Here is a 17,154-nt window from a genome sequence, read left to right on the forward strand (position 1 = left end):
AACAATTGAAAGGTGAAGGGATACCTTAGTTATCACTGTTCCAAGGTGGAGCTCTCCTTACATCATACCACCTTGGAAGAACTGAAAACAGAAAGATCCCCAGAGCCAACTCTGAAGGTAGTTTGGAATTTTTTAAAAAGTTAAAGTTAAAAAAATCAAAACAAAATCAAGGAATAAGAAAGTGGAATACATTGGGAAATGAGAAAAGGATAGAAAACTGGGGTGAAATCTCACATGAGGAAGTGAATAAGAATCATATCAGTGAAGGGGAATATGGGTGGTAGTAGGCAATGCCTTTCATTGGCATTGTCACAAAGTGGGAATAACATCTACATAAATTTAGCTATAGAAATCCTATAGGGAAGTAAAAAGGGAAAGGGAAATAAGAAAAGCAGGGGACTTTTACAAAAAGGAGGGTGAGTTTGGGGAGGCAGTAATCAGGAACAAAAATATTTGTGAACAGGGAAAGGATAGAAGGAGAGGAAGAAGAGGATAAATAGGGAAAATAGGATGGAGGGGGAAACAGTAATCATAACTGTGAAGGTGAACAGAATAAACTCACCCATAAAATGGGAAAGGATAGCAGAGTGGATTGAGTGAGAATCTCACAAAATGCTGTCCACAAGAAACACATTTAAGCAGGGAGATACACACAAACCAGGAGAACACTGCACATAGTAACAGCAATAAAGTACAATGATCAACTATGGACGACAACTCTCAGCAATGCAAGGATCCAGGACAACTCCAAGGGATTTGTGATAGGAAAAAAAAAAGGCTATCCACTACTATAGAAAGAAGTGATGATGTCTAAACACAGATTGAAGCATGCCATATTTCATTATATTTTCTCCATGAATTTTTCTCTTGTGTTAATGATATGGGTCATCTTTTACATGATGAACATGGAAATGTGTATTGTATAACACAAATTATTTTCCCAATTGTCTTCAGCCTCTCTTAATTGTGTTTTGAATTGCATTTTGAGTTCTTCCAAAGCCTGTATCCAATTCGCTGGGATTTCTGAGTTTTCCTTTGCTGGGTCCTCCCCCTCTGTTTCATTCGCTCTTTGCTCATTACCTGTGCAGAAGCTGTCTATTGTAATTTCTTTCTTCTTTTTCTGTTGTTTGCTCGAGTTTACCCCTTCTTTGCTCCCTGTATTTGGCTGTGCCCTTGCTCCTCTCATTTTGTTTTGGTTTGGGGGCTGTCAGTCTCCCCTCTTGGAGCTTTGTCAGATCTCTTGGTACAGTCTCTAGGGGAGGAATGTTAGCTTCCCTGTGCTCTGGAGGCTTTTGATTGGATTGAGTTCAGTTGGGTTGGGCTGTATGTGGTATGAAGCACTGAGGCTCTGAAGACTACTGGAAGGCTGGGCCGCCCAGGCTCTCTCCAGTTCTCTCCAGCTGCTTCTCCAATATCCACAAGTGCCTTTGCCCGCCTCCCTAAACTCTGAGGAGTTCTGATGGGATTAGTTCTACTGGATTGGTCTGGATGTGCCCGAGGCAAGGGTGAGACTGGAGCCCGATGGAGGGACCCAGCCACAGCCCGTTTCTCCCTGGCTTCCTCCCCGCTGTCCAAGTTGGATGCTCCGAGCCCGGCGCCCCGCTGCTCCCAAGGTAGACCCTGCAAACCAGCACCTTTGCCCGCTCAGAGGTTCCCGCTGCTGCTGGGGGCTCAGCCCTCTGGGTTGTGGGGGAGGGGTCCTAGGACCTTCGCTCTGCCTTCCCCTTAGCCCTGAGTATTCTCGGATTCCAGCTTTTGGGGGGGCGCACTTTTTGATTTGAGTCCAGGAGGATTCCCCGCTTCTGTCCTGTTGTTCAGCTTGGATTTCGGTGCCCTAGGAGCATTCAGTCTGTATCGGTAAGGAAGGGTCTTCCAGGAGGTCGGAACTTTTGCTGCTTGCTAAGCTGCCATCTTGACTCTGCCCCCCTCCCCCCGCAACAGTTTTTCCTCTGAATGTGGATGTGGTTTTTCTCATAGATTCCTCCAAATTGTTCTGGATCACTGCATTGCCACTGATGGAGAAGTCCATTACGGTCGATTGTACCACAGTGTATCAGTCTCTGAGTACAATGTTCTCCTGGTTCTGCTCCTCTCGCTCTGCATCACTTCCTGGAGGTTGTTCCAGTCTCCATGGAATTCCTCCACTTTATTATTCCTTTGAGCACCATAGTATTCTATCACCAACAGATACCACAATTTGTTCAGCCATTCCCCAATTGAAGGGCATCCTCTCATTTTCCACTTTTTTGTCACCATTGGCCTTTGCTTTCAAGAAAGATCATAAGATTAGAGTGGGACTGCTCACTTGTCCCACTGGCCTTTCAAACCTCCTTTTAATTCCACCTACCCAGATTTCCTAGTTATCCAGGGTTTTACTTCCGTTTATGCCTTAGCAGATGACAGGTCTCATTTATTGACTTCCATTGGTCAGTAACTGTGCTGCCACACTGGAAAAGTAAAACTCATGACTCTATGGCACCTATGAGGTAAGTCTTTCCAGAATTGAGGCCCCCCTAGATGTTTAATTCACACATAATCCATTTTACATCTTATAATGCTTTCTATCTCATTTGGTCATAAATTCTTCCCTTATCCATAGAAATGACAGGAAAACTATTCCATGCTCCCATAATCTGCTGATGGTATCATCCTGTATGTCTAAATCATGTACCCATTTTGCCCTTATTGTGGAATACTGTGTCAGGCATTGGTTTTTGCCTACTTTCTGCCAAACTGTTTTCTAGTATTCCAAGTCATTTTTGTTTTTGTCAAATTGTGGGAACTCAAAATTTTAGAAAACAAATGTTAAAAGTTGTTTTTACATGTAATTAGAAAAGATAAAGTTTTGTTGGAAAAAACCATTTTTTAAAAACTTAACTAAATTGTGAACCTAATCCTCTATCCAGATATTGAAATGGCAGAGATGGAGTATGCCCCTAAAGTAATGGGGGAAATGTTTTTTCTATCTTTGTTTTTTGCTCCATATTTGAAGTAAATCCCCTTTATAAAAGTTATTCAATGCTAAATAGTTAAATGGAACTGAAATGCTAGTTACTGATTCTCTAAAAATTAGGGGAACATAGCTGGTAGAAGCTAGACCTAAAGGCAGAGAAAAGATACAGTTAAATCCTCTCAGGGAACCTGAAAACCCTGAGGAGAGAGATTTCACAGGCCTGGTCCTAAGAGAGTTGGGGCCAGAGTCAAGTTTAACACAAAGAGGTTAAAAAGAAACATTTCAGTAATATTAACCATGTCAGACAAAGACTGGAAATATGTGCAATATTTCACATCCACAGTTCTCCTCTTCTCCCTCCAAGAAAGAAAGGTACATCTCGACTCTTCTCCACTATAATTTTACAGCACTCGATTCCTGGAGGTATTTCTTGAGACATCAAGACCAGAATTCAAAGTATTGCTCTGAGGAGTATTACCTGAGGTTCTCCATTATTATTCCCTTCACACTAGTGATTTTTCTCATTTTTCACTCTTAGAGTCTCTGGAAAGAAAAATGAAGTTCCCACACAAAATGCCACCTTGCCTTTAAGTGGGGAAAAGGCAAGGGCAAGTTATGTGGCTCAGTGGATAGAGAGCCAGGCCTGAAAATGAAAGGTCCTGAGTTCAAACCTGGCCTCAAATCCAACCCAATTGCCTAGCCCTTAGCTTCTGTCTTTTAATCAATAGGTAAGGATTTGGGGAAACATTATGGAAGGTATTCAAAGATGCTATTAAAACCCTGCTTTTGCTAAAAAACAAAAACAAAATACTATGTTTGGTGAGGCAGGGAATAAGAATGCTGAACTTGGGAGTCAGGAAGACCTAAGACTGAAACTTGCCTCAGATATTTACTAGCTGTGTGCCTCAGTTTCCTCATCTATAAAATGGGGATAATAATAGCACCCATTTTGTTGGGTTATTGTAAAGATCAAATGAGATAATAAATGTAAAGTGCACTGTAAACCTTAAAATACTATATAAATACCAGCTATTATTTTAAAATTCATACAAATATCACTAGCATTAAGATTTTTAATTTTTTTCACAATATCAACTAAGATTATAAGAATTTAAAGGTCCTGGAATTTGCCATCTAAGTCTTGAATTAATCACGTAAATCAAGAGAAGGTCTAACAAATTACCCTGAGTTTATTCTGCATATACATAAGTTTGTGTTTATGTGTTTTTATTCCAGATAAAATGTAAGGTCCTTGAGAGTAAGTGCTATTTTTCATTTTCTGTATCTCCAGTTTCTAGTCTAATACCTGACCTTTGGTAGGCACTTCATATCTACTGATTGATCCACAAGGATACTAAGCACCTGGGCAGAGGTTATCCAAAGAAGAAAAGATAGAATTAGCAGAGAGAATTCTGTGTCAATACTTTGACATCTTGATTAATATGATTAAGCAGGAAAGAGCTATTCTGACCAAAAATGATTTAGGAGTCTGGAAGAGTTTGTGATTTTCCTTTCAAAGGAACATTAGATAAGTTTAAAATTCAAAAGATCAAATTTGATTAAGGATATATTTCAATTACAGTACTTAAAAATATGAATAATTCAACTCAAGTTTTTCATTGATTTTAGGTGAAGTCAAAGCATTTTAGATTAAATCTTGACATCAGCTGAAGCCCTGAGGGCTGAATATAAGCAAATGAGGCAATAAGATTGCCACGTTTCTTAAGTACAAGTCTTACTCATGAAGCCGAAACCTTGTATCTAGATTAATTTAGAACAAATTTTTACACCCTTAAAACAAAGCAAGGCAATAGCTATCTCTAAATTGCCCCATCTTGGTTAAAATCCAGAGAAAGTGAAGTCCTGTGCTCCAATTCTGTCAGGAAAATGTCAGCTTTCAAAAATTCTCATGGAATAAAATATAACCTGTAAAACAAAAATATTTTTTAACTTTTAAACCATTTTGTATAGAAATATAAGATATTATATTCGAATATAGTAGTGCTTTAGAAATACCTCAGGACAATGCTATAGGGTAAATACTGCTAGTATTCTCATGATCTCCACTTAACAGATGAAAAAGACCCAAGGGTTTCTATGGAATTCTGCTTTAAAACTGATTCTTGTTCTGGTTCCCCTGACCACTCAATCCTTTTCTAGTCAGGATAGTAAGTTTATAAGTAGCCACTATAAAGTAGAAATAGCATGAAGTAAGATTGTAAAGGGGAACCTAGAAGTCACATAAAAATCATCCCAAAGATCAAAGGAGCATAATTTACAAATTATATCATATATTAACCAAAAATAATGTTCTGGTAATATGTGCTGAATCAGGGGAAGCCACTGAAGCACTGTTGTCCGGTTTTTCATCCTTTGATATATAAATCACAAATGAGTTCCTAATACCCACAGTAAGAACAGCAGACAATGATGCTGACAAGTGATATGACGTAGATGTTAACTTTAAAGTTTTACCAACAACTTTGACAAAATTTAGTTTTGTCAATGAACTAATTTACGGTGGCACAGCTGTCAACCCCACCCCCAAACCTATAAAAATGGGACCCCAAACTCATGGCCCAAAAGAACACTGCCATTTCTATCAGGTCCATGCTGCCAAATGCTCTCAACTCTAATCCATGGTTAAGAGTGATTGTGCCTTTCCCCCTCCTCTTCCTTCCTTCCTCACCCAATCCTTATCCCTATACCATCTACCTGTGTCCTTTCTGTATGTTTACCTCTGTATTTTCTGTGCCTTTTCCAAGTGAGATTGCAACCTCACTTTCTACTGCCACTGTCATTTAGCTACTCTCTTGCGAAGTAGCTAAAGAACCAGGTGTGCCTGTCTCATTTCATAATTCCACAAATTACCCATTCAGATTGGGTAGTAGGACTGAGATGAAGTGAATAGCCACTGTGAATCAGAGGCTGAGACTAAGTCATGGTTGCCAACCCTATTCCTTAACTCCCTTTCCCCAGTTTCCTTCCCCTGATCCATGAGAGCTAATCAAGAAAGGGTTCTTCACTTTCAGTCTCCAGGTCAAACTGCCAGCTGCCAGGCTGAGTGCTGTTGTATATTAGTCTTTAGTGGACGTTTCCACTCTTCAAATGAGCCCCCTGCTTAAGATGCACCCCCCTCCATTTACACATTAAAAATTACTTTCTTGGAAGAGCTCATCAGTGAAATAATTTGGTTTCATCTTACTTATTGAAAGTGAGCATAATTCATTACTTTAATACTGTTGGACCCCTACACTCATATCAATTCTAGGACTTATTGGCAGAGTTCAAAAGAGTAAAATGAAGATGAAACAATTATGAATGAGTAGCAAGACTTGGGACTTGGATTTATCATTCAGACACTTGCTATGAAAAGGAAAAATTGTTGTGGCATAGAGAATTTGTAGTGTGTCATGTGTTTTCTTGTTAAATACCTAAACCTCCTACTGCTTCCAGGATCCCATTTTCCTTCAGGGCCAAGGATATTTGGTATTCTAAGAGAGACATCTCATTCTTGCTTTCCAAACCTTTCTGCTGCTACCAGGAGAGGAGATTATGTCCAAAGCTAATACCCATTCCTATTCAATCCTTTTCCAGAAAATCCCTCTTTTATTCCCTACTGGTATTAGGAGCAAAAATGAAGACAAATTGACATGGAAAGTTACTATGAAAACCAAATGATAAGGAACTGGTAGGAATAATTAGAGGTTGTACCCTGAACATTTAACTAGAAAATGTGGAAAAGAACCACAGGGTATGCCACTGAGGAAACTATTCATCCACCCAAAATTCCAGGAGTCAAAGAATTATTTCAAAATTTGTCAAAGTAAAAAACAAAAGTACCAACATGGAAAATGCCTTTCCAGGAGCTATGCCCAACACCCTAATCCTGTTGTAAGTGTGGCAAAAGTCTCCACCAAAGTTCCCAGGTGATATATATAGGTGATATAACAGCAGTATATCCACAGTAGCAAAAAGCCACATTGCTGTGGTATGTGAAGTGTGCATCACTGCCACCAGCTCCCTGCTGAACTCATGTCAGAGCAGCTATACAAAGGGGAACTGCCCTTCTCCTGGTCTGACTGTAGGAACAACTTAGCCCAAACTCCAATCACATCCTTCTTTCATATTTACGTGGGTGAGAAGTCATTCCCTTGTCCTATCATTAGAGGCTTTGGTCTCCATTCCCTGTGTATCCTCAGCAATGAGCATCCTTCCCCTGACCGACCTAGCAAGGGCATTAGCAGGAGCTAGAGGACATGTCTAGAAGACACTGCAAAATAGACCTTCAAGCTTCTCAAGCTAAGAGAACTTGATTAGGTAAGACAGTGGTGAAAGAGAAAACAAGAGCAATGGGGAGTAGAGAGGACTCAGCTAAATAACAGGAACTAGGGCTCCTGGGTCATTGGACTTTCAATGAGATAGAAAAGTTGAAGGATTTATGTGAAGAGCGAGCTGGGGATGGATAAGGCTACAGGACTGGCTCAGAATTAATTTCCACTGCCCCATCTGCAAAAAGACCTTTGGCTGCAGCTCAGCATCTGCACACAGATAAGACGCCCTTTGATCATAAACTGTAGCTAGAACTCCAAGTGACAAAACTGAATCAGCATGCATGAACTCATGCTGGCAAGTAGCCTTTACTCACACTGGCCAAAGCTGAGGCTCCATACAGGTCAAACACTATGATGGTGAACATAACTACCCTTGCCTGAAGGTGGACAGTTTTAGCCAGTATGGAAACCAGATTCAGAATCAATGTCTGCATCATGTCTATGGCATTCACAAGCCACTCCTGTCAAAATCACTTCTCAAATTTAGTTATCATGCCCTAACCTCTCTGACCTCCAATCAAGCTTCTCAAACTGCCTTTCAGACATTTCAAAGTGGATGCCCAGTAGACATTAACAAGTCCAAAGTTGTATTTATAATCTTCCTTCCTAAACCCTCTCCCCTCCTACCTCCCCCTACTGGAGAAGATAATACTATCTTCCCAATTCTTCAGGTTCATAACCTAGGAGTCATCCTGAATTCCTGACTATCTCTCATCCCCATATCCAATCTGTGGCCAAGGCCTGCCAACTTCACCTTTGTCACATCTTTCCTATATGTCCCTGTCTCTCCTGTGGCACCATCACTCCTCTACTGCAGCCCTCATCAGCTCATGGCTGTATTACTACAATAGCCTGCTAGCAGGTCTGCCTGCCTCAAGTCTCTTCCCACTCCAAAACTGAAAATACATTTCTCAAGATGTGTCATAGCTTCTGACCCAAGATGAAGGCTATCCATCACCATAGAAGGAATGGATGGAAGTTTGAATGCAGATTGAAGTATTCCATTTTTCACTTTATTTTTTTCCACAAGTTGTACTGTGTCTTCTTTTACATGATGAATATGGAAATATGTGATTCAAGATAGCATACGTCTCACTTTTTATCATATTTCTTGCTGATTGTTGGGGAAGAGAATATGGATTAGAGTATCAGAAAATTAAGTGTTAAAATTGTTTCTGTATGCAATCAGGAAAAAATACAATAAAAAGTTTAAGATGGGGGCAGCTGGGTAGCTCAGTGGATTGAGAGCCAGGCCTAGAGATGGGAGGTCCTAGGTTCAAATCTGGCCTCAGACACTTCCCAGCTGTGTGACCCTGGGCAAGTCACTTGACCCCCATTGCCCAGCCCTTACCACTCTTCTGCCTTGGAGCCAATACAACTGACTCCAAGACGGAAGGTAAGGGTTTAAAAAAAAAAAAGTTTTAAGATGTCACAGCATTATTTGCATATTTATATCAGATATCAATTTTAAAGACAAAAAAACTTTAAATATACTAGGCACATAACATTAACTTTTTTCCTATAGTAAGGCAAAAAAGTGTATGTGTATATATACACACACACACACACACACATATATATGTATACACACACACACACACACAAACTACCAGGAAGTCCTATGTATTAAGAAGTATGCAGAATTTACTTATCTGTGTAAATTAATGGATGTGTAAATACTGATGAATTTAATTTAATGGGGTTAAAATTTAATTTTGGCAGCTTTAAAAAAAAATGGAGTGAGCTAAATGTGTCATTAGGTTTAGTCACAAGTGCATATCCTATACAGGGTACTTAAAATGTTTTTACTTTGGGAGAGGAAATTATAATTCTCAATTTTTGCCACAAAGTTTCTCCACAAGTTTATTTTGTTCCCAAGGCAATGACTGTAATGTCTCCCTTATGACTTGCTCCTTGAAAAAATGGGTTCACGAGTGACAGAGGTTTTTAAATAACCTACTTGCAAATATTTTCAAAATAATACTATTGTGTACATGAGGACTTTAGAAGTACCCTTAAATAAAAGAAATAAAAATAAAAAGTTCCAGTCACCAAAAGTGATTTTCCTAAGAAACAAGTCTGATTACTTCTCACACACGCCCGTACTCAATGCTACAGTGTTCCTGCTGCCTCCAAGATCATCCTTTCCTACAAACTTGTTTATCTTCAGAATAAGGAAGTGGAAGATGATAAACTGATGAACATGCAGAATTGGGGAGGAAGGAACATGGGGGTATATATGGAAAAATTTTTAAGTGAAGAGCACAGAAGAGAGATTCAAAGGTTTAGTAGGGACAGATGGCCTCTTGGGTATATAAGCAAATGGGGGTGTGTTGCTGGGAGGATTGTTCTGGATGCTGAGGATAGTGGAAATAGCACACAAGTAGTATGTGCTGAAATTAGGGAGGTAGACAAAACAATGTATCTGAATCAATATGGCCATGTGCCTTCAGAATCCAATATCCATAGTAGTAGCCTGTGGCCTCCACCACCTGCTAAATTCAAACGTTTTCTTCTACTAAAAGTCTCTTCCATCCTGTAACTGCCTACCTTTTCCTATCCTAACAGAAGTTTGCGGGCGACAGAAATGCAAACCCCTCACTTTCCACTTTCCTCGAGGAGAAAGAAACCATTTTTGAATGGCCTTGAAGGCCATGTGGCCTTTGGGTGAAGGATCATGCTCATTTCCTTCCAAACCTCCCTCACAGCACATAGGAAAGGGCTAGACATAAGCAGCTCATATTTAAGGAACTGACCTGAGGAATTAGCAATGGCCTGAACACCAAGAAATCTTGTACTATAAAACTGCAACTTTTCAAATGCAACAACACTAAGGTAGAGAAAATTATTTATGATTGAGCACTTACACAAAGATCTAGGATGAAAAATAATGTTGAGTGGTTTACAGATTTCATCCACTGTATCCCTTCTTCCTATTTCCTTTTTTCCTACTTCTACCAGTTCTTGGTTATCTCTGGAGTTAATCTGCACATGGAATTTACTGGATGCATTACGACTAACCTACAGACGTCCTGACATTAATGTCTTACTCTCTAAAATTGGGGTAGAGAAAGTAATTCAAGATTGACCTAAATTTGAAAGTGTAGAGGATCGACTGTCTTTTACTGTTGATTACAGCATAAAAATCACTGGATTTGAAGTCAAAAGCATCAGGGTCCAAATTCCTATTCCACCCAAACTAAGGTCAAGTACTCTTTCCCTAGCAGCAGTTCAATGCAACCAATATTTATTTGCTTATTGAGAGACAGGAAGACTAATAAAACATGATCCAAAGTACTTGGTTAATAATGGAATATTATTGTGCTTACATAAGAAATAACTATGATGAAAAAAGAGAAGCAAAGTCATATGAATTGAGATGAAGTAATGCAAATACAGAACAAGGAAAATATATACAGCCAACAGTGTAAATGCAAAAAACAACAAAACAGAAGAAACTTCTGACCAAACTCAACTCCAGATAGATATAAGAAGGCATCTTCCTCCTTTGCAAAGGTGGAGATCGTGGGCATAGAACACTATAGATGGCAGCCTTTGTTGTGGTTAGTTTTGATAAATTGTTTTTCTTTCTTTTCATTCTAAGGGATAGCTTTCTGGGAAGGGGAGAGTGATACACTGGGAATGTAAACAAAATAGAAACAAAAAACATTAACACATTTCATTTTTATATACCTGGTTAAATCTGCTAAAGTTCTTTGAGGTAAGGTATGCACAAAGCATCAAGCACCGGATCAATTTTACTTAATTTTCAGGGTCTTTTATTAATTTTCAAGAGAAAATTATCAGAATAAGTCCCCATGGGACAAGATAATCTTTTGGAGAGAATAAACAAAGGATAAAGATATTAGACACTGCTCTAGAAGAATTCCACAATGGTGGTGTTCTCTGGTTTTGGTGGTAGGCCTTGTCTTATAAAAAATTTTTTCCTTAATAGCTCAGAAGAATAAGGCCTCCAATTTGCAGACAAGATACTAGCTTAGGCAAAAAGCCCTAGATTTGTAATCAGAAAATCTATTGAATCTTGGCTCTGGAACTTACTGCTCATCTGACTAGAACACAAACTGTATGTAGCAAAACAAATTTTTCTAGCCCTCAGTTTCCTCCTTTATAAAAATGAAGGATTTTGAACGATCAATGTATTACGATCTCCTTTAGCTCTAAAACCTATAATGCTAAAGGTCTTTCAGCTAATTAAGAGACAATTTACAGAAAACCCAGAAAGCTAAAAAAAAAGTAACAGGTAAGTCAGTGTCACCAATATATTTTAGAGTGAAAATCTAAGGTTGAAATCAGAACTTTGTTATATCACCACTTTAGATGACTAGATATGAGGCACCATCAGTAAGGGAATGAGATACAAAAGAGGGATGATTCCTTCTGTTCTTGTGTAAAATGAGACACCTGTATCTAGTGTATTTTTATCCCCTTATTGTCTCCATATCTCATGAGAGGCTTCTTAGAACTTGAAAATATCCAGAGGAAGAAATCCAGGGATGAGGTTTGATGGGAGGAAAGCTGTTATGAGACCAAATTTTCAAAGATTAAAAAGACAAATAAATGGGAATCTCACCATGTCTGACACATAAGACATTTAACAAATGTTTGCTTCAATGCCCAAATTCTGCAAATGTATTATCAATAAAAGCTGAAGTGCTGTTTACGAAATCCTAGAATACCAAATTTAAAACTACTTTGATGCTTAAAAATCATTAGATGTCAATTAAAAGAAAATCTTGCTTTACATATCAGGCTTTATAGCAGCTTATTTCATGAAATAATAAAAATTTAAGTTAAAGATAAGCTTATAGTTTAGTTTTTAAAAAAATAGATCTTTAATAGGTGATTTAAAGTTCAACTACATTTTTGATGTTAAGATCACTAAGAATAACCATCTTCTATTCCTCCACCCTTCAATGATCTGGGTTAGCAGGAATCTAGAATTGTCCTGTGTGGTAGTTATATTTTCATGAATCCCCACCCTTTCCTCTCAGAGGCCTAATCATATAGAATTTCAGACTCTTCAGGTTAGCACTCCTCTCCTCCCATCAAGACTTGGAGGAAAAGACTCTTATTCTAAAAGATATTGGAGATATTCTATCTCACTCTAATGCTTTGCTTTCCATGTTTACTACTGAACGTTAACACTTACCAATAATGAGCAAATAAATCAATTCTCTTCTCTAAGGAAAAATGAACATTTGTTTACTTAAAAGACAGTAAAGTAGTCCTGTTTACAATTTTATTTTATTTTCAAAATTAAATCATCCCCGTCCCAAACATTTTTCTTTTCCTTAAATTTTGGTCTTCCCAACCATTCTGGCAGTACCCATATTTCTACAAAATAAAGAATATCTGTCCTGAGAAAATATATTGTGATATATGCTACCATATGTGACATATGCAAAATACTATATATAGTATGCTACAGTGTTGTACAAACAAGATTAATCCATTATACATGTATAGCACTTTATGCTTTTCAGTTAATGCCCATTAACATCCAAAATAGATCCTTCAGTTTCCTTATCTGTTAAATGGGAGACTTCTTTAATGTCAGATAGAGACTAGAATTCTGGTCAGACTCCCAATCTAGTGTTCTTTCTAGAACTCTACCCTTCAGTGGAGATTTGGACCTGTCCAAATACCATCTGAGAAAACAGCACTAGCTTCCCCAACTATATAATGGAGACAACACTCCTTCCTTCTGAACTCCTGGGAGGAAATGCCAAATAATGTAAGTGGAACTTCTACGGTTTAGAAGGCTCTTACAGAGGTTGGGAGACAGGGGAATAGCAGTCACCACAAATACCCTTTTTCTTGCCTTAGAAAGAGATACCCACTGAGGCCAGAGGAAGAATATTTGACAGAAGTGAGTCTCTAACTTCACTGATATCCTGCCCCACTAACCCATTTTGTTGGAGTACAGGGAAAAGCCTCTAGAGAAAAATAAGATGGATGAGTGAATTTGAAGCAAGAATAATCAGTCACAGATATCATCTTTATTGGGGAACCAACGTATATGCTCTGTGAACCAAAACATTCAAACACTGCCAAAGGCCAAATCAAAATCCTCCCCAAATCCAAAGATCCCAGGGCCTCTTCTCCTTATACCAGGGCAACAGCCCAGAACTATCATATTCACTCCAGACCTCCCAGGGCAGTCTCTATGGAGATCGATGGAAGAACATAATCAGCCTCAGTACCACCAGCCCTTGAATTTCTCAAGACTTTTACATTGGGCAAATTGGGGGGGAGGGGGGGGGAGGGAGTATTAATATCAAGAAATAGCGATAGGCTGGATCTGTGACTGGAAACACTGTTCCTTGGGAAGGTCTGCAAATGGTCCTCCACTAAGTCCCCAAATATCTCATTGCTAGATTATATTTCATCATTAGCAATTCATCCCTCTGATTTAAACACTACTCTTCCCAAGGCTCTACAACTATTCCTTGGAAATAGAACACAAAATGTTCAACATCTGAATGTGATGAAGCAAATATATATATATAAACATCTTTTTGTGAGTGGGTAGCAACCTAAGAACTCTGAAAGGTCAATAAGGCTAGTGAAAACAAATTTCATGTAGTTTGGCTAAGGGCCAATACAACAGAGGAACCTTCAGTTACCCATCTTCCCTTGAATCCAAGAATATCGAAGCTTTAAAGGCTCAGGTGCTGAGCACTTGAGAACTATCCCACTCGTTTTTTGCCCTCTGTAGTTGGGCCTGAGTATCAATCTAATCCCTTCTATGACAGAGAGCTCCTTCCCATAGCATCAGTGAAGACTCCTGACATCTTAGCTTAGGCCTAAATGTGTCCTAAAAACCCTGCCAAAGCCTTAGTAACAGAATCATAGAGCATGAAATCAGAAAAAAGACCTTATAGGTAATCTATTCCAACCTCCATTCTAGTGGAATGAAATCCACTATGATATTCCAGATGGTCATCTAGCCTCTGCTTAGAGAAGGTAACAGGAAATTAAAGCTAACAGGAAATTAAAGCTCTCACTAACTACCTCAGACCCACTGTAAAAACAGATAGCTTTAATTAACTCCTCATTGGGCTTAGTTCTGCCACCAGGAGCTATTTCAAATGACTTTTCCATATAAAAGCCTTTAAATTTTTGGAAGTAGCTATGATGTTCCCTCAGTCTTTTCTTTTCCTAGCCCTGTATTCCTAGTCCTTAAAGTCTAGCCCATCAATTAACTGAAAGTTCTAACAGGGTAGGAGGAATGGAGGAAGTCTTCATATTTGAAACTCGGAATCTGTGTCCCTGCCCCAAAATAGGAAGTATGTTCTAGGACATAAAGGACACCCCCAGTGAGACCCAGAATATATCTGGCCTGGGCTATATCACTTTTAATGGCTAAGGGTCAGAGAAAGTCGGCTCCTGAAGAGTTCCCAAGGTCCTGAACAAAGTCAGGGTCAAGGTCAAAACTCTGACCAAAGGTAGGATATTTATAGGGACGCCCACCCTGATGGGTTCTCTGGTGCTGGACCAGATTAGAACTTCGGGCAAAAGCCTTCCCACAATCAAGGCAAACATAAGGCTTTTCACCACTATGGGCTGCCTGGTGGATAAGTAGATGGGAACTCTGACTGAACCCCTTTCCACAGATACTACAAGTATATGGTTTCTCCCCAATGTGGGTCCGTCGGTGCCGAAGGAGGTTTGAACTATCCACAAAGCTTTTGCCACATTCAGGACACTTATAAGGCTTTTCTCCTGTGTGAGAACGCTGGTGCTTGATAAGTTTAGAGCTGTGGTAGAAGCTCTTGCCACAGTCTGAACAGGAATAAGGTCTCTCTCCTGTGTGAATTCGCTGATGATCTGTGAACTGGGAACGCTCACTGAAGCCTCTACCACAATCAGGGCATTTGAAGGGCTTCTCACCATTGTGGGTCCGCTGATGGCGTAGACAGTCAGAGCTATTAGTGAAGCTCTTGCCACATTCACAACAGTTATAGGGCTTCTCACCTGTGTGGGAACGCTGATGTTTGAGCAGATAGGAGCTTCGGCCAAAACTGTCCCCACACCAAGCACACTTATAGGGCTTTTCCCCAGTGTGTGATCTCCGATGCTGTAGCAGGTTAGAGCTTAGGCTGAAGCTCTTTCCACAGTCTGCACATTTATATGGTTTTTCTCCAGTATGAGTTCTCTGGTGTTGGATGAGATTGGAGCTGACACTGAAGTTCTTGCCACACTCAGAACAAGTATATGGTTTCTCACCTGTATGGACCCTTTGGTGCTTTACCAAGTCTGAGCTTCGGCCAAAGCCCTCACCACAGTCAGGGCATTTGTGGGGCCTGTGGCCAGTATGTGATCTTCGGTGCTGGATCAAGTTGGAGCTAAGGCTGAAGCAACGGCCACAGTCTGGGCAAGGGTATGGCTTTTCCCCAGTGTGTACACGGTGGTGCTTCACTAGGTCTGAGCCCCTTCGAAACTCCTTCCCACACTCAGGACACTTGTACGGTTTCTCTCCTGGGTGGGTACTCTGGTGGTGAATCAGATCCGGGAGACAAGCTACAGTCAGTCCACACTGGTGGCAACCAAAAGGCCTGGACCCTGAAAAAGCTGTCCTGAGACCTATTCCTGTAAGTTTCTCCTCCCCCTCGACCTGGCCTGATCCACACAGTCTCTGGAGCCCCAGCATCATCTCACAGGCAGCTGGCTGGCCTGGCCAGACAAGAAAAGGCCTTTCGGGTGGGGGGCCCGAAGGGAGCTTGAAAACAGGGCTGGGGGGCAGGTCTCCAGAAGCCAGGCCCGGAACCCTCTCGTCCTCAAGAACTCCAGGCTGAAGAGTTGTTGCATCTTCCCTATCTCTGTTCCTTAAGGGGAGAAAGGGGCATTTTAGGCCCTTCTTGGGGCACCGGCGTCCCAGCCCTCCAGCCCCTACTTGTTTCTCTCCTCCATCCCGGGATTCGTCACTTCTCAGACCCTCTTCTTCGTGTGCCTGGAACCCAGGGTCCCTCTGCTTCAACCCTCTCTCCATCCTGGAGGAGAGAGGAGAAAGAAGAGAGAGGGAGAGGAAGAGGAGGAAAAGAAGAAACGGGCCAGTCCTTTCTTAGAAGAAAGGTGGGCAGTAGGAATCACGGGAACCACGGGGCTGGAGTTCGCCCAGATTATCGACCAGAGCTGGGATGGGCCACTAAGGTTCCAGGTGTCCGAGCACCGGAACCGGAACCCCGCCCCCCCCCCCCAGCCTGGCCTCTCTAGGACCCAGACCCTAGCGATCCTCTGTGGGCTTAACCCTTTAACTCACCGTGTCGAGAAAAAAGGTAGAGGCTCGCCAGTCCTCTCGGCCCCCAACAGCCCGGGACAAGCTCGCGGCCCCCCAGCGGCCGTGAGCCCGGGGGGCGGGACCCCAGGGGCCGACGCTGCGACCCTGGAGCCCACAAGGGCGTGTCTGAGGGGCAGCCGGCTCCAGGGGGAGCAGCGGCAGCCGAGAATGCCAGAGGGCCGGGGCCGCGCCGGGGAGCGCGAAGTTCGGGGCACCGGGGACCGTGTAGTCCGGAGACTCCATGGTCGGACGCCTGGGTTCTCGAGAGGAAGGGGCCGCGCGTTGTCCCCTGGGAGCGGGAGTTCTCCGCTCGTCCCACGATAGGCTGTACAAGATAATCACGGACTACGTATCCCAGCGTCCACCGCGCCCCAGTCTCCAATACAGAGAATCTGACAAAGAACTACCACTCCCGTCATGCCTCGCGTGCTTCGAACGGCCGTTGGTCACAGCCCACCATCCACGTGATCGGCAGTCTCGCAGGAAGTGGAGCCGGGGAGGTGTAAACTACAATTCCCAGTGTGCATCACAGCGACGGTGCCATTTAAAAGGCGTCTTCCAGGAGA

At 41.4% G+C, this 17,154-nt stretch overlaps 1 protein-coding gene across 2 annotated transcripts; it reads right to left on the reverse strand.

Moving 5' to 3' along the window:
- Positions 1–12,533: 12,533 nt before the first annotated feature.
- Positions 12,534–16,856, reverse strand: LOC100617682 (zinc finger protein 501-like). Of its 2 annotated transcripts, none has more exons than XM_003341605.4 (2): positions 16,571–16,856; positions 12,534–16,301 (listed from the first exon to the last, which is right to left on the reverse strand). In XM_003341605.4, the coding sequence occupies exon 2, from the start codon at positions 16,298–16,300 to the stop codon at positions 14,681–14,683; it is 1,620 nt and encodes a 539-aa protein (XP_003341653.1). In that variant the 5' UTR covers position 16,301; positions 16,571–16,856; the 3' UTR covers positions 12,534–14,680. The 2 variants fall into 2 exon arrangements, with proteins under 2 accessions (XP_003341653.1, XP_007498038.1); XM_007497976.3 differs by having other exon boundaries at positions 12,534–16,136; positions 16,571–16,702.
- Between the last annotated feature and the right edge of the window lie 298 nt (positions 16,857–17,154).

Source organism: Monodelphis domestica, chromosome 7, assembly GCF_027887165.1.
Source record: "Monodelphis domestica isolate mMonDom1 chromosome 7, mMonDom1.pri, whole genome shotgun sequence".
Lineage (NCBI taxonomy): Eukaryota > Metazoa > Chordata > Mammalia > Didelphimorphia > Didelphidae > Monodelphis > Monodelphis domestica.

What these genes read in the sequence shown, in the direction of transcription:
- LOC100617682 (XM_003341605.4), bottom strand. Translation starts at nt 16,300, where the DNA reads ATGGAGAGAGGGTTGAAGCAGAGGGACCCTGGGTTCCAGGCACACGAA.